We start from the raw sequence: 24585 nt of genomic DNA, 5'->3' as shown, positions 1-24585 counted from the left end.
ATATATATATATATGTGTGTGTGTGTGTGTGTGTATTAGCATAATGTATGAGATTATATAACATCCTAAACGTCCTAAAACAGGCTGTTTATATAAATAGATCACATTCACCAGCAATGTACCTTTCAGACAATTTTTCTCCTTCATGTCTATAGGCAGAGCATAGAACTGGTTAATTAATAAAGCATAGATGAGGTGTTTATTTAGAAAAAAAATCAATTAATTTTGAACAATTTCTTTTGTAAGTCTTCTTATGTATTTCACAGAATTTGATACGATGAAAAAAAAAGGTACACAAAAGTAAAATGATTCACCAATTGTGTTATTTGGTAAATTATTTATTTTACATTAATGTTACATCGAAACCAACATAATAAATATGCACCGGCCATTTTTTTTTTTTGTTGAATAAAGCAGTGACTCATTGTCTGTTTCAAGGCATCTTTATCAGATTTACTATAATAAAAAAAGTCTTTCCATCTGGTTATTGGATGGCTTTATTATTTTGTTCAATGTGTCCATTAGATGTCTTTCCTTATTTCTTCCAAAGCCAATAGTTGGTCCTCAATGTTCTTCAGCTCCTTCTCCAAAGCTGTGATCTGGTTATTTTAGAACACAAAAAAAAAATGCATGCAAGCTCCTTATTCAGCTGTATATATTATTCTATTGACAAGAATGTAGATTTCTCATGGGATATACAGAACGAAGCATGAAGTGCATGCATAAACATTTTAAAGCACATAAATACATGTGCATAATCTCATATTGAACTTTAATAACACAAAATAAATTGTGTTTTCTGTTGAAAAAGGAATTTCAACAGTGTGTGAAAACAGTGTGCAGTGAGGCTTGTGCAAGGAAACCTCATGCATTTCAAGTAACATAGAAATCCGGAAGACTAGCTATTTAAATTTGGTTTTAAAATATATTTCTCATGTAGAGGTGAATTAATCTTACAAAGAAAATCCATGTCATATTTAACCTCTGGAATTGAAAGGAATTACCCATGAAGTCTTCCAAATTGTCATTAGATTAATAAAAAAAAAATTTTTTAGATTACATTTAATACAACAAATATTATCATGATGTACATTATGATTGCATGATTATTTTACAATTTAAATAATATATAATAATGTGCATCATTATAATGACAAATTAATGTCACAATGCAAAAAAGAAAAGGTCCTACAATAGGCTTCATTGTGTAAGATGGTCTGTACAGATTTTCTGAGGTAAAACTTCCCATTGTCCTCTGTACTCACCTTATTCTCGGTCTCTTTTCGGACTTTATCAGGTACTTTTTCTGTGTAGTTGGGCACGTATGTCCGAGCGAGGGCTTGCTTGAGTTTGGAAGCCAGCTTTTCTCTGCGCTGAGAGAGAAGAGCTCTCTGTTTGTCAGCATTAATACCATTCTACGTTGACAGAGAGAGAATGAGACATCAGCAGTGTGTATATATAGAAGCATCCTTACTTTAGAAAGGAAAATCTTACTCTGCATTACCTGAACACTGAGATGCAAGCAGATGGAATGATCCACCACCCCTACAGCACTGGCCTTAGGTGGAGGGGAGTCAGCGAAACCTCCCTCTGGACAGTGCAGATGAAGCGCTGAGATTCGGCCCAGCGTGCAGATGGCAGATCTGAAGTGGAGGAGAGTCTCAGCCTGATCTGGTCCACACACTGCCCACACTAGAAGACACAACTTTTATAGATCACATGATGAAAGATTTCATCTACTATACACTAACCAGCCATTTTATTAGGTACACTTGTTCAATTGTATGCTAATGCAAATATCGAAGAAAGAAATCAGATGGCAGCAATTGAATGCATTTAGGCATATAGACATGGTCAAGATGATCTGCTGAAGTTCAAACTGAAGATCAGAATGGGGAAGAAAGGTGATTTAAGTGACTTTGAATGTAACAATGTTTCCTGTTCTTAGCTGACAGGAGTGGCACCCGGTGTGTTCTTCTGCTGCTGTAGCCCGTCTGCTTCAAGGTTCGATGTGTTGTGCGTTCAGAGAAGCTCTTCTTCATAGCTCAGTTATAGCGAGTGGTTATTTGAGTTACTGCTGCTTTTCTGTCAGCTCGAACCAGTCTGGCCATTCTCCTCTGACCTCTGGCATCAACAAGGCATTTCACCCACAGAACTGCCACTCACTGGATATTTTCTCTTTTCAGACCATTCTGTAAACCCTAGAGACGGTTGTGTGTGAAAATCCCAGTAGCTCAACAGTTTCTGAAATACTCAGACCAGCCCGTCTAGCACCAAAAACTGAGGCTACTATTTACACAGGCTCACCAAAATTGGACAAGAGAAGACTGGAAAAATGTTGCCCGGTCTGATGAGTCTCAATTTCTGCTGCGACATTCAGATGGTAGGATCAGAATTTGGCATAAATAACATGAAAGCGTGAATCCATCCCTCCTTGTATCAACTGTTCAGGCTGCTGGTGGTGGTTTAATGATGTGTTGGATATTTTCTTGGCACGCTTTGGGCCTCTTAGAACCAATTGAGCATAATTTAAACGTCACAGCTTACCTGAGTATTGTTGCTGACCATGTCCATCCCTTTATGACCACAGTGTACATCTTCTGATGGCTTCCAGCAGGATAACGTACCATGTCACAAAGCTAAAATCATCTCAAACTGGTTTCTTGAACATGACAATGAGTTCACAATACTCAAATGACCTCCACAGTCACCAGATCTCAGTCCAATAGAGCACATTTGGGATGTAATGGAACGAGAGATTCGCATCATGGATGTGCAGCCGACAAATCTGCAGCAACTGTGTGATGCTATCATGTCAATATTGACCAAAATCTCTGAGGAATGTTTCTAGAACCTTGTTGAATCAATGCCACAAATAATTAAGGCAGTTCTAAAGGCAAAAGGGGATCCAATTAACACCAAAACAGTGTTAATTTAGTATCATTGAGACACTATTCTAGATTTGATTATATAGTTTTATATGTCTATAGCTTTTACTAATATTTATTTCGGTTTTTCAGTTTAATACATCGAGTTAAAATAAATAAAATGATAAATGTTTTCTTGGCAACTACGGTAGCTGAAATTCTACCCCAATTCCAAGTTTAAGGTTTATTTTAATGTTTTACTTTATTTCAGTTAACATTTATTTTATTTCAAGAAACAAAATGTTTTTTATGGTTTTAGTTTTAGTTAACAATAATAACCCTGACTGAAAATATTATATAATATTATATATATATATATACTTTATAATATATAAATAATATTAAAATATTACTTCAAAGTTTTGCAGTAGCGATACTTGCCTTTGCAAACACAGCTACCAAAACTAAAACATTAGCGTGAAGTAAAAAAAAAAAACTGGGATTTTCTCACTGTCAGGTCTTTCCTTTGTCATCTGGCACTGGGCCCTCAGTAACCTCGCCACTCGGACAACTTCCTGTACCAAAGAGAAGTCTGCTTCCTCCTTGGGAAAGTACCAGTGCTCCTGTGGTGAAGGAGGAGATTGAAAAGAGTTGTCAAAAAGAGAACTGCGTGTTCTCAGTCAGGGAGCAGTTGTAGTGTTTGTGTTTCTGACTGGCTCACCAGCTGTGAGGTCTTTGGGTAGGGCTGCACACACAGGCTGGTAGAGGTCCTGTCAGAGTCACCGTAAGGCACGAGTCTCTGCCACATCTCCTCTGTGAGGAACGGCATAAAGGGCGAGAGGAGAGCGAGAGAGACGGACACGCTGTGATACAACACAGACGTGGCCACCTGCCTTTCTCGAACTCTCTGTTCCTCACTATCAGAGCCTTCACATTTCAACACCGGCTTGATGCTTTCCTGAAGAAGCAAGAGAGGAACAAAAAAAGCCAGTTTAGAGAGGAAACTCATCAATCAATGATTGATCATGACAGCACTGCAGTGCAGATCATGCTCACCAGATACACATCACACAGACTGTGGAGCCAGAAAGAGTGCAGTGCAGACGTGACCGTGTGGAGCTCGAAGCTCTCGAAACCCTGCTCACACTGCTGAACTGTGCTGTACAGACGCGAACATATCCACCTGTCCATGCTGGATAAAGGATAGGTCTGAGAGACAAATTGAGAAAAACATTAAAATCAATATTAGTCTGCCTGACAGTTTTTTAATGGCGATATTTAGGGAGGTCAATTTACAGATTCAGTACATTTTCGGACTGAATGTAATGTACAGTACTGTTAAAAAAAATTAGGGTTGGTAAGATTTTTTTTTTAAATGTTCTTGAAAGAAAACTCTGAATTTATTTGAAAATACAACTTGAAAATGTAATTTATTCCTGTGATGTTAAAGCTGAATTTTCAGCATCATTACTCAGTCTTCAGTGTCACACGATCCTTCAGAAATCAGTCTAATATGCTAATTTGCTGCTCAAGAAACATTTCTTATTATTTTCAATGTTGAAAACTTCTTAATATTTTTGTGGATACCATGAGGCATTTTTTTCAGGATTTTTTATTGAGAGAAAGTTCAAAAAGACAGAAATTTGAAATTTAAATCTTTTGTAACATTATAAATCTCTTTATTGTCACTTTTGATCAATTGAATGCATCCTAGCCGAATAAAAGTATTAATTCCTTTAAAAAAATGTATCTTACTGACCCCAAACTTTTAAACGGTAGTGTATACATTAAAAAATAAATCACAGCAAATAAAGAATTTGCAAAAACACTCAATTATTTCTCAAAATTCCCTAAAGCAAAATGTGCACTATAACAGGCTGCCAGTATTTTTTAACTGACACAATCACACTGTGGAGGAAACACCGTTATCAACTGACAATCTCAGTGAAGATCTGTGACTTCATCCATCAAATGGATTTTCTGCCATTTACTCCTACAAGTCATTTAGCACTGGCACTGTTCTTCTTCCTTTATGATGTAATCTCATTAAACCGATTGAAAGCAGAGCAAAGAATGTGAAACTGCATAGTGGAGGTTCAGGACAAAATACAGCACGAGATAAAGCGTTTTCTTCATTAGAACCTAAATTCAGAACAGGAGGATGAAGATCATTAAATCGTGTTGGTGTTATGCAGTGAGCTGGATCCGTCTGAGATTTGACGGGTTGTTTTTATTGTTAAATATATTTGCTGTCGTACCTCTGCTAATGATGTCGGTAAACTTGCATCATGCAACGTGGCGAGGGTGAAGCGCACCGCCTGCCACATCTTATTACAGAAATGTCTACAGCTCAACACATGAGACACAGACAGGCTGATGTCCTCTCCTGAGACAGGATTTGAACAAAACGTCAGCGGAGGGAGTAAAGATCTCTGGGTATTTCTGATCGTAAGGTTTGATTACAGGACTCTATAATGAGGGCGACTTACCCTGGGCTTTATAAGAGCAGAGAGCAAACCTCAAAGCGTCTGTCCCGCACTCTGGAATCCCTTTAGGGAAATCTTTATTCTGTAGAAAGGACACAGGAGATGAGGTGAACCTGCTCAGCTGGGAACGACTGGATCACTGGAATAGAGAGAGCCTCGCACTGACCTGAGCCTCCATGGCAACAACGCTTTCTCTCGGATCCAAGTTTCCTTCTCTGACTTTCTCTTGAAGTCTCTACAGAGATCAAACCAGAATGTGACTGACAAGAAAATGAAGTCCTCATGACAAATAGGTGATTAGAACATTGGCTGTTTCAAATATTAAGATCTCACAATGGATTGGCTGTGCTTCTCAAGAGTCAGTTCTGCCCTGAGGCTTGCTTAAAGACATCTGACTGATAGCTGTTCACTGCCAGCTGTACAAAGTCTTGTTATATTCATTAATACGTTTGAATTATTATTTTTATTAATATACAGAGAATTTAGTGTTTGTAGGAATTGAAAAGGGAAAGGAGCAAAAAATACAGGCATAGAAAGGGCTTTAAAAGTTTTCGAATCATGTGTAATGCTATGAAACTACACTAATGTATAAGAAAAATCTGCCAAGACATTTTGTCCAAAATATATTCCAGTGATATTTGTGTATTATTTATACACTAAAAGCTAGTTTTGAATTAGTTTTAGTTTTTATTTTCAACTACGGTTTAGTAATTTTATTGTGTTTTTGTCATTTTTATTATTTCCTTTTGCATAATTTTCTTTAGCTTTAATTAATTTTTTAAGTTTAAGTAATTTTAGTATTGCAACTTAAACTTATTTCTTTTCAGTTAGTTGACAAGGCAACTAAACTTTTTAAGTTTACGCTTTTCATTTAAATTATATTGTGTTATTATTATTACCTTTATTTTGATTAATAAAAATATATTAAATAGTTTTAGTTAACATTTACAACACTGGTATATTCTCACAGAATATAAAGACAATTCTTTATAACATTCTCTGTAAAAATAGATTTCTTTGTTAATATGGGAATTTTGTGGCTTTTAATCCATGTTTTTTAGTTAGGGATCCACTAATATTATAATTCTGGCCGATATCATAAGCCAATAGCTATTTTTATGTTATGGCTAATTACCAATAAATGACTAATATTAAAATGTAATACTATTTTGCCTAATTTTTTTTTTTAAGAAAAAAAAGACTGAAATCAATTATTTAAATGCTACCAGTGAAATTAGGAATCACAACTTTATCACATACAAAATTAAAATGGATATTTATTCTGAGATTTGCAAAAGATTTAACAGTGTCGATAAATTATTTGTGTTTCTAACGATTAACTTTAAATGTGTTCAATTATTGCAAAGGTAAATTAAATGTAAATGTAAAAAATAAAAATGTACAAATGAGAATGCACAATTAAATATCCAATATTTATAAACTAAAACTATCTTTAATATAGGGTACAGCTGTATTGTGCATCCCTAGTATTAGTTTCGAGGCCATCCATGTATTATAGCACACTCCTACTGTAAAAGCTGACTAAATAAAAAATTTGCAGATAATTTAACATTTGCCTTCCAGAGAAACGGACCAAGTTTATTGATGACTCATCGCACACAGGCATTTTTATCCAGTTAAATGCTCTCCAGTATAAGAAAGCCCCTCCCACTAACACAACCAGTAATTAACTAGCAATAACAAGTAGCAAATTATGTATGTATTAATGAGAAATTACTTTAGTTTTTATTCATATTTTGAATCAGCTATTATTTTCTAATAATCACATCAATAATCAATAATCACAAGTGGTTGACTAATCACAACACACTGGTCTAGCACACTGTGCTTTTCGAAGGAGGGGCTTCATAGAGACAGGAACTAAACAGAGCATTACTGACAGACTAGAAAGAGTACGGTTTTTAAAATGTAAAACCTATTCTAGTAGACACCAAAAACTAAATCAAGACTTTGAAAAAGGACATAATAGGTACCCATTAAAAATGAAGATTTGCAACACCCATAATTTCCAGTTTCAAAAGTAAATGCATCAATACAACATAATTTATGTTTTGCACGTGGTTGAAATAGGGCTTCAGGCTGAGAGTGAGTATGTGTAAATACCTCCAAAGAAATCCCAGAGATGACATCAAGAGGGTCAATGACATTTCCTAAAGATTTACTCATCTTCCGCCCATATTTATCTCTCACCAGAGAGTGAAAGAGCACCTGTTTCACACAGTGATGGAGAAGTGAGAGAAAGAGCAATAAATGAGTCAGAGCTGCACTAAACTTTTAAGACATTTTGATGGCAAAATAGATGGTAACATTTCTCAGTGACATTTTGGATACTTTTGGTATATGACGTGCACCGCAATATAAAATTTCCAATTCCTGCCAACCTTACGATATGACATTTAGAGTTATGAGCTCAGCAATAAGCCATCAACACAACCTGTTTAAAGGGCAGCTGGCCTGTCAGCTCTCTACCCAGCATCGCCATCCTGGCCACCCAGAAAAAGATGAGGTCACTTCCTGTTTCCAGAATGGAATTGGGGTAGAATTGGTTTAGGTCCTCAGTCTGAGAATAGAGAATCAGATCAAAGCACGTTCATCTCTACATATTAAAATATAGACGTTCTTGTTTTTTCATGGTGGTGAGAGAAAAATGGACTATAAAATGAACCTGCTCAGGCCAGCCAAGCATTGCAAATGGAAAGAGACCAGAAGAGAACCAAGTATCCAGCACATCTGGGTCTGAAACAAACAGACACATGGTTGATTTGTGAGCAAGTAATCAGTTTTAAGATCAGCCTTACAAAACGAATAATTCTGACTCTAAAAGTCACATTTGTAGTCAGGCCGCACATTAGTGCTATAATAATGCAGCGAGGTGCGGAGTTGTTTGGTAACCGTGGACAATACTGTTTATTTTATGATTATTATTGGTTTCACTTTATTTTGATGGTCCCTTTAACACATTATGTTGACTATAAGTAACGTTGCACCTACATGTCCACTAACTCTCATTATAGTGTTTGTAGAGTATTAGTAAACTGGTAGGGTTAGGGTTAGAATAAGTTGACATGTAGTTGCAAAGTTACTTATAGTCAGTAGAATGTCTGTTGGAGGACCATCACAATAAAGAGTTAGCAGATATTCAGCAGACAGTCTACTAATACTCTAATGAGAGTTAGTTGACATGTAATTGCAAAGTTATTGATAGTGAACAGAATGTTCAAAAGAGACCATCAAAATAAAGTGTTACCTTATTATTAATAATAAATGGCTAACAGGGGCTGTCAAGTCAAAATGTATCATAAGAGTAGCCCAAATTAATTTGTCTTCTGACGCCATATGACAGATTTGTGTGATTAAAGTTGAATTTGTTGACTAAAAACTCTCAAATTTCATTCATGTGATTTGAATAAATCCATATTCAAATTAGGCAGCTGTATACAAAAAACACATTACTGAGGACAAACCTGAACGTGAATGAGATTTGAAAGCTTGTGTCTGAAAATAAAAAATATCAGTGAATTATTTAACTTTCAGTAAATAATTTACATGCGTTTTCTTTTCACACAAAGCTGACAGAGGACTATATAAAGCATGAGTCATATAAACAACTTTTAAGGTACTTTTTGTCACTTGGGGCAGTCCTGGGTGACCATTCACCTTATTTTATGAAAAAGATAAGCTTAAATATTCTGCTAAATGTCTTTTTTTAGCTCCAATGAAGAACAAAAATCATACAGGTTTGGAACAACAACTCAAATGAGTTGCCATTCCTTAATATCTGTTCTTCAATATTTCTTCCATTACTGAAATATACATTAACATTCAAAAGTTTGGGTCAGTACAATATTACTTTTATTTAGCAAGACATTTATGATTTTACAAAAGATTTCTATCTCAAATAAAAGCTTTTAACATTCCTTTATCATGGTTTCCAAAACAAAAATACTTTTTTCAACATTGATAATAATAAGAAATGATTCTTGAGCACCAAATCAGCATATAAGAATGATTTCTGAAGGATCATGTGACACTGAAGACTGGAGAAATCAACTTTTCTATAACAAGAATAAATAACATTTTAAAATATAATGAAATAGAAAACAGTTCTTTTTAAATAATAATAATATTTCAAAATATTACTGTTTTCACAGTATTTTTGATTAAATAAATGCAGCCTTGGTGAGCATAAGAGGCCAAACTTTTGAAAGTAGTCTAGATTATTATTAGAAATCATCAAATCAGAAGTGTGATTCATGTCAACTCTATGATAGTCACCCTGTGTGAGTGTGACGGCATCGGGATTCACCCCAAACTTCACAGCCGCACGATGTCGAGCCTCTGCAGCACTCCTGCCCCAGACCCACTGCTCCTGCTCGAGACAGTCGACAACCGTCAAAGCGTTCGTCAAAACCTCACACAATACGAACAGGCTTAATCATGGACACATTATGGTGGAGCAAGTACGCTAAAGGTCATCTTTGGGCTATAGATGCAGATTTTATGGTAGTCCCCCACCTCTTCTGTGTCCTTTGAGTTTTGCAGAGTCACTCGATAGGCTGGAATCTGATGGCCCCACCAAAGCTGTCTGGAAATACACCAATCACTGCAAGGTGGAGATATAAATGAAGATATAAAAATCGTATTCAAGCATGTAATTGAAAGAATATTAACAGAAGAGTGTAACTGTTCATATGGACATGACCCTAAACCAGCCTAAGAGTTGACAAGTCAAACAGACATTCAGACAAGCTACAAAATAGTCCATTTTAAAAATCAAGCTTTACATATGTAAGAAATATCTATGTAGTGTGTATATAATAAGGCTAACCTGATGTTGGACAGCCAGCTCTTCCACATTTTTGAATAAAAGTGAGGAGATATCTGTAGATCCCCTTCTTCCACTGCCTAAAAGAGTATTTACATGGGATGTCAGTGTGTAAGTTAACAAAATCATCAAAACGAATAATCGAATTTCAATGGCGAATTAAAGGTTTGTACACCATCATTGACCAGTAACAGGAATATGTTTTCCAGTAAAGCTCTTGATGAGCCACGCATTTGCTATCGCTTGAGGGAATATTGACAGGGACAGTAATTAAACCACAAGCATGTCAATTCAAGGCCATGTAAACACAACCAGGATTATGACATTTTAACTGTAAATGTGCATGACTGTGTTCAATTAGTTTGGTGAAGGTAATATTTTCAATGTTTTCGAAAGAAGTCTCTTATGCTCACCAAGAATGCATTTATTTGATAAAAAAAACAGTCAAAATAGAAATATTGTGAAATGTTTTACATACGTTTTCTACTTTACTATATTTTAAAATGCTTCTCAAGAAACATTTCTTATTATAATCAATGTTGAAAACAGTTATACTGCTTAATATTTGAGGAAACCTGATTTTTCAGGATTCTTTGATTAATCTTTTGATGAATCTTTGATGATTATTTTCTTTGATGTAAAAAAGAACAGCATTCATTTGAAACAAATAATTATCTACAGGTGAAATTTGAATATCGTGCAAAAAAGTTCATTTATTTCAATTAATTTCATTTCACTATCAATAAATGAACTTTTGCACGATATTCTAATTTTTCGAATTTCACCTGTATTGTTACTTTAAATTATAAATGACTTCACTGTCACTTTTGATAAATGTAATGCATCATGCAAGCTTAACCCTAAACTTTTAAATGGTAGTATATAAGTAATATTTAAATATGATTTAATTATAATTATGTGTAAGACATAGCTGAAAAACTGTATCCATCCCACATACCGTGTGGTTTAGCGTATCAGCACAATTCATATCTGATGCAACCACACATTTAAAACACACTCACTCACTTGAACTGCTTTTTTGCCCATTTCCTGACAGCGTACAAACCACTGTTTCTTCAGCAATGGTTCAATGACATCTCCAGAGCGGCTATGTGGGAGGAATAAAATCAAGACAGGACATAAGGTCAAAGACTACTGGTATTTTTTTTAGTCGAATAATAATAAAAAAGCTGCCAACATTTTTTTAAAGGAATGGTCTGCCTAAGCACACAAAAATGTGGTGAAATATAGACAGATGATAATTCAGCAGCCTGTAATTATCTCAGAAGTGAGAAGATTGGGAGGAATTTAGTGGTTTGGGGTCTAATTTACAGTGTTTTACCTGCAGATTGGTAATGACATGGAATGATCCTTCTTTCCCCTGAACAGATTCCTCTCCATCAGCGCAGTAATTACTCGTTCCCTGGCATCAAAGCGTTTAACACCCTGAGAGACAGAAACATACTTTACATCCTCAATATCCATTCCGTCAAATATAGAGATACCTTAAGGCTAAAGCTGTCATTATCATTGATAATGTTCAATGATAATGATAATGACTATTATCATTCATCTGTTGTTGGCGATTCATTCTAATGCATATAAATACAAAGAATGATTTAATTGTTATTTTATTTTCAATGACTTCCCTATCATCGTTCAAAGAAGATCACTTTCCATTTAGTTTTCCTTTTTGGAACTCAGTCAACTCAATTGTTACTACTAATATTATGCATAATAACATTATATTATATTATACAATAGTAATACATTTTATGTGATGATCTCTTCACTTCCTACGGAACCTAAGCATTGACATTAATAATGTATTTTATTAGCATATTCAATATTGATTTTTAAGCACATTTAGGCTTTGGGTTGAATTTTGGTAACAGGTTTGCACAATTAGACCATGCTTTAAGATTCTAGACCAGACGTCTTCAAGCCAGAAGGCTAAACTGTGGATATGTTGATCTCAGAGCCCTTTCAAACTCTCTATAGTTTCATGATCTTGAAATATACATACAGCCCCGCTGACCTCCTGTAATACAATATGTTAATGCATATTTAGAGGTCCGCTCTACAGTACAGATTCTTTGACCTTTACAAAGTCTTTCCAGTGAACAGACCTTCAATACGTTCGTCAGTTTCACGATCCTCACTGACCCCTGTAATATATACTGAAGATGCACATTTACATGCCTCCAGTTGCTAGTTTGACCTTTATTTTTTTTATAAGTCTTGCAGCAAGCTATGTTTCTCTCAGAGGCACCTGACACTCAAAACTGAATAGGTTTCATTGTGTGAATAATATAGACCAATGCTGAGCACTAAAAGACCATTCACACTAATAACTACAGCGATAACTTTATAAAATTGTAATAATCACTTTTATTTTATGAGAATATGGAACTTAACACCACAACTATAACAATAGTGACTGAGAGGAACAATATCTTTGGAATCACTTTCAGAATTTTTATGTTTTATTTTTTTTACAGCTGATGAATGATAAAAACAGTGACATTCAATCAGAATCCATCCAAATTTAAGACTGCAAAGTGTGTGCTGATACAGTTATTATAATTATATTTATAGTTAGCATAGTTATTTACTTACCCATGCACACCAAGATAAGCACTGAGTACTTTTTTTTTTCTACAATTAGAAAAAATGTCTTTCAAGTTTACGTCTTAGGGGATATAATCATTTGGTAACAATTTACAATAAGATTCCAGTTGTTAACAGTAGAAACATGAACTAACAATAAAAAATACTTCAAAAGCATTTATTAATCTCAGTTAATGTTAATCTCAACATTTACTAATACATTTTTAAAAACAAAAGTATTTTATTAACTAATGTTTCCAAAATTAATCAATACTGTAACAAACGTATTACTGATTGTTAGTTATTGTTAATGAATTAACAATAAATAACGAGAGTAAAATGTTACCAAAAAGAAACAAATTATTATTAAGTAAAAAATAATCAAATAATTACAGAAATTATACCAAAAGTATTTACCCATATTAGTAGAATATACAGTAGATATTATTTATTTGCAATAAAAACAAGGGACCAATTTTGCTAATAGGTTTTAACATTTATGGTGGTCGGATTAAACCTTGACTGTGAAACAGGAAGTGAAAATAAAATTAACCCAAATGTGCACAATGATCACAGTCATCCAGAATTATCCCATGATCAATAATTCAATAATTGTAATGAGGTGGTTGTGTAATAATTCTGAGGACATAGTCACCATAAAATCAAAATGGACAATTCATCTTTTTATGGAATATTCCAGTGTTTATCATAAATTATTTATCCGTGTACATTATTATTATTATTTTGATTTATGATCCATCATAATCCTTAAACAAAATAACTTGCCCTCCCTCTTGCAACAACATCTCTTCTCTCATGATGTGTTTACTGGTGCGAATGTGGGACAACCTGTAACTCACATGACATCACAGCAATAGCAAACCACAACTGTTCAATCAATTTCCAGTAGACAAAATCAAGTCCTGCCTTACATTTTTTAGTTCGAGAATCCGTTTCACTCGGATATTCGTCACAATAGAGAATAAAAGGTTGGTAAAGGTAAATTTTAAAATGATCTCTGTACCTCTAGCCATTGGCCACAGACTGTGGTCATGGTCCCGTCTCCTCCAATCACAGTGAGGTGTGGGAGTGAATGTCTCTGAGAGAGTAGGAAGTCAGTGTGGTCATGAGCTGGTGTCAATTTAACAGCACCTATGAAGGCAAAGTTGAAAGACTGGGGATGAAATTTTAATAGTGAAATCAGATTATCAGGCAAAAAAGGTCCATTGCCCATTGACAATAGTGTACTGTAGTTATGAAGCACCGCTCACACAGAAGTCTCTTTTACTCCAAGCAGCTTTCTGTTGATCAATGTGAAATATCCGGAAATATTTCACCATCACAAGACATTTAAGACACATGAATTCCTATTAAAAAGGCTGTATATTTCCGACAAAAACTCACTGAACAGCGGTAACAGTGATTGCACCTTCTGTATTCTCAACTGATTTTTTTTTTGCAATGTAAACAGTCGAGGTGAAAATTGTCCAAATTTTACATCAATATTAACTCAATATTCCTCAAACTTTTGGCGTGAATCATAAAGTCATATATATATATTCTCTCTATATTTTATACATAGATCTCTTTTGAAAAACGCTATCACAGATTTGTCCTTTTGCTATTGTAGCAAATGGGAATTAAAAATGTATATTTGCTGTCGTCTCCCATTTGCCACTATAGAAGTTAACCCAACTATCATAACTTCTTCTGAGAACCCTGGAAATGTGGAAAGGGCCCATTTAACAATAAAATATCCAGTTATCAGAAATTAAAATGAACCACTCATCTCCAAAAATATCATGCATAAACAACTGAAATACCTGTGCCAAATGTCATATCCACCATAGAGTCAGTGACAATAGGTAATAACCGCTCTGTGAATGGATGCCTGCAGTGTTTGCCATGAAGATCCTGAAGAGAAAATAATTCATATTTTAGGCTTGAGCTCTGGTTGTAAACTGATCATATTTAGTATTCTAGGTCACAATAGCCCATAAAATGAGCACACTATGTAGTATAATAATATCTCATTCGAAAACAAGTACAGCCATGATAAGTAATGTGTGACCCCGGACTACAAAACCAGTCACATGGGTCCATTTTTTGAAATTGAGATTTATACATCACCCGAAAGCTGAATAAATAAGCTAGGATAGGACAACATTTGGCCGAGATACAACTATTTGAAAATCTGGAATATGAGGGTGCAAAAAAAACGAAACATGAGAAAATCGCCTTTAAAGTTGTTCATTTAAGTTCGTGATTGTGCTGCATTCACTCACATAAATAAATGTTTTATATATTTACGGTAGGAAATATACAAAATATCTTCATGGAACATGATCTTTACTTATATCCTAATGATTTTTGGCATAAAAGAAAAATCTATAATTTTGACCCATACAGTGTATTGTTGGCTATTGCAACAATTATACCCGTGCTACTTGTGACTGGTTTTGCGATAAAGGGTCACATATCATAAGCACAATTGACAAGAAAATCCATTTGAAAACCATTATAACTTTACTTTATATCGAGGGTCGTCAGGATGAACAGCAATGGCCACGTCTCCCAGCATAGTCTCTGGACGAGTGGTTGAAACGGCAACCTCTCTTTCTAAATAAATAAATAAACCACACCTTAGAACTAAAGGGGTAAAGGGGTAAACCAACATCTCAAGAAATCGAGCAAACTAAAAAAAGTCCACTTACCCTCTCCCTCCAAAGGATACGCAAATGTAACCATGATCCCAAACTCCACTTTCTGCTGATAGCCGGGAACAGACAGAAGAGTCCTGCCAGACAGCTCCTTTGAGTCCACCTTAACACATCAAACCATGCCTTAGTCTACAAGAAACGTTTGGAATTGCTGGTGTTGTCAGACATTGTTTGGCCCAGTGATGCACCTCTATATCTGAGATGGCTGACTCTAACGCACAGCTCCAGTTCACCAGACCTTCGGAGCGATAGATGAGCCCAGAGTCACACAACCTGACAAAAGCTTCGGTCACAGCACTGCTGAAACCCTACAGAGAAGAAAATGTAATGTTTAATACAATTTTGTAGGCACAATGAAAAACCTCAAGAAAAAGAAGTGCGCTTAATTGTATTGAATGTGAACTTCTAGTGTACGTCAAATCTTAAAAGTATATTTAGGTTAAAACAAAATGTTACGGTAACAGTTACTTTGTACTCAAATAAGTACTGGGTAATATTAATTAACTACATGTAATTACTATAGAGTTAAGTTTATGGTTAGTTACTTGTAATATGCATAATTTACTGTTATCACTATAGTAAATACTTGTAGTAATGTGTAACAATGTATATTTTAAACAAATTTGTACTTGCAGATACTATATTAATGGAAAAAAGGCTACTTAAGGATTTTAGAAGAGAGTACGCACTTTCAACATTGACTAAAGTGTACTTTGTAATACTGTCAAATTAAAAGTTTTACTTTTAAGTCCATTTTAAATCACTAGTTTTAATAATCTTTGGTCATGCATTATAAAAGTACACTTATTTTGATGCGTTGACTAACATACTTAAGGACATGTAAAGTACTTGATTATAAATTGAATAACTTTGATTTAAAGTTAATATATTTTAAATGTACTACAATTCAGCTTAACCATAACAAATGTGATATTACAAATAGATTTAAATAAATGACATACAAGTTTCAATAGAAATGAGATTGAAGCACAGTATACTTAAATATAACATAAATGCTTGTCAGTGTATTCGGAACGCTTTAACCCCATTTCAAAGATAATAGAAGTAGTTATAATATTACAAACAATTGGGCACTTAAGTTCAATTTAAGAGGGTCTAAAAAAGCCCTCTAAAGTGCAGCTTATTGTATGTAATATAAATGTAACCTATAATATATTTTCGTTTAAATGCAATTAAATGTAATTAAGTATTAGAAAATATTAAAAGTGTGAACTGAATGTATTTGTATAGTATATTATTTACATTAAGTATATCATTTACTGCAGGAATACAGTACCACGGTAGTATGCTATTCTAAACAAAGCCAATGTGTGAACTGAGAAAGTCCTTTTTATTACCGGGTCCATCGTAAAACAGGCTCTGCTCCAGTCAAGAGATGCACCAAGTTTTCTCAGCTGATGATAAATCTCATCCCCTTTTCTGAGAAAAGAAAAGACAGAAAGCCAAACATTTAAGTTTAATTAAAAAAGACGTCCCTAAACAGTTACCGTATGGAAATGGATATGTACCTAATAGTAGCGATTGTACCATATACAGGCCCTGAACCACTGAAAGGCTCTGATATTTATGGAATCGGATATAAATAAACAAGGTAATTGCAACGTTTTATCTCACAATTTTTACTTTTCTTGCAGTTGCAAGATAAAAACTCAAAATTCTGGCCTTTTTTTTTATCAGAATTATGAGATATAAACTTGAAATTCTGAGAAAAATCATTTTCTTGCAGATTGCAATTCAGACATTATGATACAACTGTGAGATATAAATGTACAATTGCTAATTATAAAGTGTTAATTTGCAGGAATAATTTTTGTTGGCCCTTTTCTCTCATGATCTTGCAAACTGTGAGATATAAACTGGCAATTCTAACTTTTTCTCGCAATTGCGAGTTTATAATTCTGACTTAGTTTTTTCTCAGAATTATGAGATATAAACTTTTTTTTGTGAGTTATAAAGTCCGAATTGCAAGATATAAACTTGAAATTCTTGACTTTATGATGCTCAATTGTGAGTTTATTTCTCAGAACTGAGATATAAACTTGCAATTGCTCATTTTAAAGTCGTAATTTGCAGGAATCTTTTTATTATTATTTTTAATAATAATATTGCTAACTGTGAGATATAAATTTGGCAATTATACGTTTATTTCTTATTCTGCGGCAGAAACAAGGTTCCATATAGATACAGTACATAAAGAAAAGAAGGACAGCAAAAAAGGAGAGAAAAAGACTCACTCATTTTTCCATCTCCAGACCTGTTTGAGGAACTCCTCTCTACTGTAGTCCTGTCTGCACTTCCCATGTTCTCTCAACAGCTTCCTCTCCACCACAGACTATCACACACAGGCACATCAGAGAGTTTTCTGAACAGCTAATACACATGATGTACAAAACGACACCTCAGCATCATTAACAGATGTAGAGATGGGATACCTGTGTTGCAATTCCAGCATGGTCACAGCCTGGAACCCAGAGCACCTTGTAGCCCTGCATCCGTCGCCTGAACGGTCATAAATTGAAAACACTCTAATTTATTTTTTCAAATATTATAATATCCAAGATCATTTTGGACAAAGTTTCCAAAGTATATATACAAAGTATATATATATATATGCATGTTATGTTACTGAGTAATAATCAAAGAGTTTCTTAAAATGGTACCAGCGAGCCAAAGCATCTTCTATAGCCACTGTCAGTGCATGTCCGAGATGTAAAGTGCCGGTCACATTTGGGGGTGGAATACATAAGGAGAAATATTTATCAACAGAATGGGGCTGTTTACTCTGAAGAACAAGAAAAAAGAAGAAGAAAAAAGTGGTTAAAAACATTCTAATATGTGTAAAAACAATAATAATGTAACATGCAAAAATACATCCGCTCTACTAAATTAACAAAGTTAACACAGCTTATGCTCACCAAGGCTGCACTTGTTTGATCAAAAATAGAGTAAAAACAGTAATGTTGTGAAATATTATTACAATTTAAAATAACTCATTAAAATGCAATTTACTTTAAATAAAATTATTTTGTAACACTATAAATGTTTTGCTGTAATTTTTTATCAATTTAATGTGCCCTTGCTGAAACTTTGCCTAAAATCCATTTATATAATTTATTCATTTGTTTTTACAAGTTTCAGACATCCTTTAGACCTACTGTTTATAGTTTAGACTGCAGACTATCATATTGGATTATCAGATTATTGAAGAAGATAAAAATGTATATAAAGCTGTAACTGCTCCCTTACATGCTGCTCAGGACTGAAGAATCCCTGTTTCTCCCACCACTGATACCAGCCAAACTCCACATATTCTGGGCTGTAGGATTGTGGGAAGGGCAGAGTAGTGTCTAAAAGAGAGGATGTTTGGAAGACATGGGAGTTACAGAGATAGGGATGATAGCATAGGCATCTATAATATGGTAACTGCATTAGTCAAACATAAACCCCATTAGTGGAAAAAACATTCAGAGCATCAATGCACAGTCACTAACACAAGACATAATATGAAGAGAAGGAGGAAAAGCATTCTTTTACCTTTCTTTTCTCCAGGTAAGAGTGCAGCATTGTAGGTTATTTTCTCTTTATCTGACCAGCTCCGTCCAACATCATTCACATCCTATAAGGGTTAAAGGGTTATAAGGCTTGAATGATTTTAAACCATATGAAATGTGCACTGTTTCGATTATGCATAACCCACACTACTGAGTATGGCCTTCTCCCGTGCTCGTCTGCGTTTGGCTTTCTCCGCTTGTGTCCTGGGATGATGTGAAGGCTGTGTGTTGGATGGGGTTTGAGAACAGAGTCTGCAACCCCATGTGTTCCAGGCTTTCTGTAGATCTCTGCTCCAGATTCTGGGTGAAACCACATGCACAGACTTCCACATGTCCTGAAATCTGGAGCGCCTAAGCATGAAACTAGTGTAGAAAAACAAACACAATTTGTCTTGTAAACAAAATGTAAAAAAAAAAGAAAATAAAAAAAGACTGAACAATTGTAAACAATTACTTAATTAGTGCATCATATTTAAACAGTTTTTAGTCATGACACCATGATTGTTTGTTTTGGCCATGTACTTTGAAGTCAGTGTGTATATTGTTAACTAATATATATATATATATATATATATATATATATATATATATATATATATATATATATAATATATATACACACATAACTACATACATATATATATAACACTGATTGCAGTACCAATGTAAATGCAATGGACGATGTTAAGCATTTAGTAAAATGGTACAACAGCAAATAATACATAAAATGTGGGGGAAATAACATGCTGGATCAAAAGTGTTTGATAGTGCTTTTTAAGCAATCAATGAAGGTTCACACTTATGAAAATATTAATAATAAATGCGTACTGCAACTTCATGAAAGGCATCCTTTACAGAAATCACATCTAATCTTATGATCAGAGAAAAGCTGCATATTGAAAGTGACAGATAAAAAGGAATGTACCTTCACTGGATGTGTGCTATCACTGGGCGCAGACATATTGCGGATAGTACGGCATTGATTTTTCCCACTGATATATTTAGGTCTAAAATTCTATATGACTTAAAAACACAGATGGGCGAGAAATCAAAAAGCTGCAAACAGTCAAATGAATTTAGAGGGGATTATATTTCCTTCTCGGCGTACAAGTTCTTGTAGCGTCCGCTGTTTCTTATCGGATAGTTTTTAGTGGAACACTCAGCGGTTGCGTCTCAAAAGCTAATGAGCTGCCTAGATAGATAGCATTGCTACGCCTCAAGATTGCGTTGTTCTGTCTGAGATCGTACATTTTTTTGACGTGTTTCCAGTAAACATCGATTTAGATGTACAATTCAGCTGAGCTGACTTAAAATACATATTTAATGCAACAAATCCAGTCTAGGTAGTCAGCTCACTAGTTCTTTAAACACAGTCAACTTCAGAATGTGGTCCGTCCGTAAATGCGTCCTTCCGAGGAGTGATTAGACTAGTGCAAATTCATCCCATGCATTCATCTCAGATGCATATAGCGTCTAGCTCGACATTTTGACACGACAACCAACTACTGAATATTTGTTTTCTACTATTGTCTAAATCAAGACCTGACTTTCATCGATCGAACGCCTCTGGGAAGGTTTATTCGGGTTTCATCAGTGCTATGGCGGAGGTACAACGTAACGTTTCATCGAGTGAGACGATAACGGAGACCGTTCAGGTTCAGACGGGCACACCGCCTCCACCGCAGCAGGTATCCTGCCCTATTTACTACTGTAGTAGATAGACACCATCACTAACCACACTTGCACGGAATAATTCAGCTACAAGAGCTGAGACCTCTTGTAATTAACTAATCGTTGTATAGTTAGCATATCGACTAGTTTAAATATACTAGCCAGATAAGTTACCAGCATAAGGCCTGTTTAGTAATCAACATGTTCAGCAGGGACAGGGTTTATGTGCTCAACTGGTTTGGCAGTGTGTTATGATCTTAAGTTAATCCCCATCACAACAAAAATACACCGGTTAATGTTTTACCCTGTTATAGACCTTAGAAAAATGTACCATGTTAACCAGCGTTTTCAGTTTAGTTACAACAACTTGTTATAATACTGTATTCAAAAATTATAGAAAATTTGTGAAAGCATTTTACAACACTTACTCAAAAAGTACTGGGATTCTGGGAATAGTACCAATTATAAAACCATAAAACAAACAAACAAACAAACAATAAACGTTATTATTGTAACAAACGTTAAGTAAACGTTAACTGAATAAAATAAGATTTTTTTTTAAAAAAACGTATTTTTTTCAACTAGTTGTCATGTTGCCAACATTTCTTTTACTAAAAATAAAATAAATAAAACAAAGAAAATAAAATAATTTAAAATAACATAAATCACAAAGCGCATAACAAAATTTATAATTTGTGGGGGGGGGACCTCAAAATATTAATAAGAACTATAACTTAATTGTGTCTCACTTGGTAGTACCATGGCACAGTTAGTATCAATGGTTGTGCCATAGAGGCTATTATTTATAATTGTATTATTTGGATTCATTATTTATTTATTTGTGAAAAATCCAAATACACTTTATCTTCATAATGTTTGACAAATAAAACATAGTTACAGGTTATACCACGATATTGAATAATTATTACCATATTTATTTACCGTAATACATGGTATTCTACTACAGTAATTTAACTGTGGTGTATACAGTGTTGCTGTTGCTGTACTACAGTGTTGCTGTGGTGTATAACAGACCTTGTTAACCATGGTACATAGTAAGATCCCATGTTCATTTATTGTGTTTGTTACAGTAGTAACACAAAGTAGTTTTATAGCAGAAACTATGGTTGCTGTGATAGATTTAGCTATCATCAACCTATTATGGTTGCGCATATCCGAATTAACATTTAATAATGTCACTAAGGGGCTGTTTACTTTACATGACACTGTTTTCAACTAAAACTACTCAACTTTTTTGGCTGTTCATTTACACGACAACGCCATTTTGGGGGCCTGAAAACGCAAACTTTTGAAAACGATACCATTATCGTCTCCATGTAAACTACAAAAACGCAAATTTGTGAAAACGTTGGCTTCATGCGCATTTCGTGTTCAGTCTATAGGCTTGTAGTTTCTTTATAAAGAAATCTTATACTGGCCTGACAGCAGAATACAGCGTTTTTAATAGTTTCCGCGGATCCACGTGAACGGGATCGTTTTTTGACAACGGTGGCGAAAGATGCAAAGGAAAAAAACTTTTTTGTTTTTAGTACACCGTTGTTGTGTAAACGTGCCCTAATATTCTCCATATGATGGTTTCAGGAGGGAAGAAGCTTGACCATCAAGCTCAGGAAAAGGAAGACGGAGAAGAAAGTGGAGTGGTCCAGTGACACGGTGGACAATGAACATCTGGGCCGGAGGTCTTCAAAGTGTAAGTCTGGGTTTTTTGGTCTAGATCTGTTGGTCTGAATTATAGATGATCATTCTATCTGTTTATCTATTGAGAATTACTTCTAAAACATCAAAATCTGTTTAATACTTGGAAAAATGGTGTAGGACAGGCAGATCTGGGCCATTTCAAGTCCGCTTTAAAATAGCTGACCTTAAAAATTGGGTTTAGAACGACCTGCATCTGTTTAAAGCGGCCGAATGAATGTTTCATTTCTTGAAATAGAACTGATTTGTCTTTTTGCTGTCACTTTCTTCTAAAAACACTTTGATATGTGCAGGTTGCTGTATTTACGAGAAGCCACGACAGTTCGGCGAGTCTTCCTCGGAAAGTGAGGGGGATGACGAGGAAGGCTGCGGAAGTGCGCATTGTGTTCTGGGACATGGGAGAAGAGGCAATGAACAGAGGGAGGGTGGTGGGACCACAGCGCCACCTAGCTCTGGGGGAAAAAACCCTCACTAGAAGTTAGCGGGAGAGTCGGTTTGGAGCGAAGGGTAACGGGCGGCACTACATTCATAATCCCTCATCCTCACTCACACTGAATTACATCACACCATCACTGGGTGTCAAAAGCTTTTTGAAGAATGAAAGCTTGTAGAGCAATGCAATGTGATTCGTTTTCCCCGTGGTCATTAGTGTAATGACTTGGGGAAGACTAAACCTTTTTTGCGATCTGAATGCTGCGGAAAATTGATATTTGTTGTACATATGACATTGGTTTTTATTTCTTTTTGTGAAATCTATAGTTATTTGTTTGTGTTTAACAACTTGATCTTACCAGTTCTGTATCCACAAACAATATTTTAATGAATTAAAAACCTTCAAATGTAATTGGGGAAGGTTATACCTCCGTGCGAATTTAAAAGGATTAAATGCAGTATAAAAAAAATTATTTTATATCTTGCTGTCACATTTCTAGCAGCAGTATTTCTTCATATCACTTGAGGAAATTCAAGCGTAATACAGGTATGTGTTGTGTGCTATAGTGAATTTAAAAAAATGACAGATTTCAGGAACTCAACCCTTTGAATATATTTACAGGGGCACATTAAATCACCTCCATTAGTTTTCACAAGTTTGATTGAGTTTTAGTGAGGCTCCCCTCAGACAATCAGGCCAGTAAGAAACTCGGCATGTACATAAAAAGACATTAATGTGTTTAAAACGTAGTAAAGTGGACAGAAACTTTAAAATTCATTCTGAATGCGAGGTGAGAACGGCATCTTGATCATTACCCAAAACTGAAGTAAATTAAAAAGCAGCAGTGAAATTAAACCGTGGTATACTGATCTGAAAACACATAGATTTGGCAGTTATCCTTTTTATTCTCATGTTCCAGAAATCCAGGGCAAAATGTTTTGGTGTGTGTGATTAAGATCACCCCGTGACATGTAAGGTGCCTCATTTCATCCTGGTCACGATGGCTGCTTTTATTTAGCAGAAATTGGTATAAAATCCAGCTAAAAGTGGGAGAGGTGCATGCCGTCAGCATGGTGTATAGTAGTTTGTTTGAGCTTTAAGGATTGATGATATGTGGTTATAAAGAGCACGGGAAGGTGCATGACTGAATGCTGGCCAAGAACAAAATGCACATAGCATCATCTCTCCACCGATGTCAGATACAGTTTACAGTTGATTCCCATCAGGACCATCGCATCAGTCATCTGTATCCCAGCATTCACATGCATCTGTCGTCCCTTTACTGTGAACGCACCTGTATGTACATAGCAAAGGTCATAGAGTGGATTTAACATGAATAAACAGATGTTAAGTTATGTTCTTTATATCTATTAAATGCTTAATGGCAACTTGAATGTGTCGTCACTGTTTGACTCCCGTCCTGATTCTGTTAAAGGATTAGTTCACTTTTAAAGTGAAAATTCTGTCATCATATACTCACCCTTAAGTTGTTTCAAACCTGTATGAATTTCTTTCCTCTGCTGAACACAAAGGAAGATATTTAGAAGAATGTCAGTAACCAGACAGTTTTTGGTTCCCAATGACTGCCATAGTAGGAAAAAAATATACTATGGCAGTCATTGGGAACCAAAAACTGTCTAGTTACCGACATTCTTCTAAATATC

At 35.0% G+C, this 24585-nt stretch overlaps 2 protein-coding genes across 2 annotated transcripts; one reads left to right on the top strand and one right to left on the bottom strand.

Moving 5' to 3' along the window:
- Positions 1-302: 302 nt before the first annotated feature.
- On the bottom strand, positions 303-20779 carry vars2 (valyl-tRNA synthetase 2, mitochondrial). The gene is made up of 30 exons (XM_079589760.1): positions 20027-20779; positions 19248-19464; positions 19085-19166; positions 18797-18897; positions 18211-18332; positions 17983-18049; positions 17785-17882; positions 16888-16969; positions 15718-15837; positions 15524-15632; positions 15340-15428; positions 14633-14723; positions 13834-13961; positions 11542-11645; positions 11226-11307; positions 10203-10279; positions 9890-9977; positions 9650-9743; positions 8040-8110; positions 7809-7934; positions 7478-7582; positions 5520-5588; positions 5357-5435; positions 5126-5253; positions 3924-4076; positions 3589-3825; positions 3379-3490; positions 1505-1692; positions 1266-1415; positions 303-599 (listed from the first exon to the last, which is right to left on the bottom strand). The coding sequence occupies exons 2-30, from the start codon at positions 19458-19460 to the stop codon at positions 522-524; spliced, it is 3243 nt and encodes a 1080-aa protein (XP_079445886.1). The 5' UTR covers positions 19461-19464; positions 20027-20779; the 3' UTR covers positions 303-521.
- Positions 20658-24354, top strand: ppp1r11 (protein phosphatase 1, regulatory (inhibitor) subunit 11). Its single transcript, XM_079589761.1, has 3 exons — positions 20658-20789; positions 22375-22483; positions 22782-24354. Exons 1-3 carry the CDS (start codon positions 20700-20702, stop codon positions 22961-22963), a joined length of 381 nt encoding a protein of 126 aa, XP_079445887.1. The 5' UTR covers positions 20658-20699; the 3' UTR covers positions 22964-24354.
- Positions 24355-24585: the final 231 nt, after the last annotated feature.

The sequence above is a fragment of the Phoxinus phoxinus genome (assembly GCF_949152265.1).
Source record: "Phoxinus phoxinus genome assembly, chromosome: 19".
Lineage (NCBI taxonomy): Eukaryota > Metazoa > Chordata > Actinopteri > Cypriniformes > Leuciscidae > Phoxinus > Phoxinus phoxinus.
The sequence above is the reverse complement of the archived record's forward strand: the minus strand, read 5'-3'. Positions and strand labels throughout refer to the sequence as shown.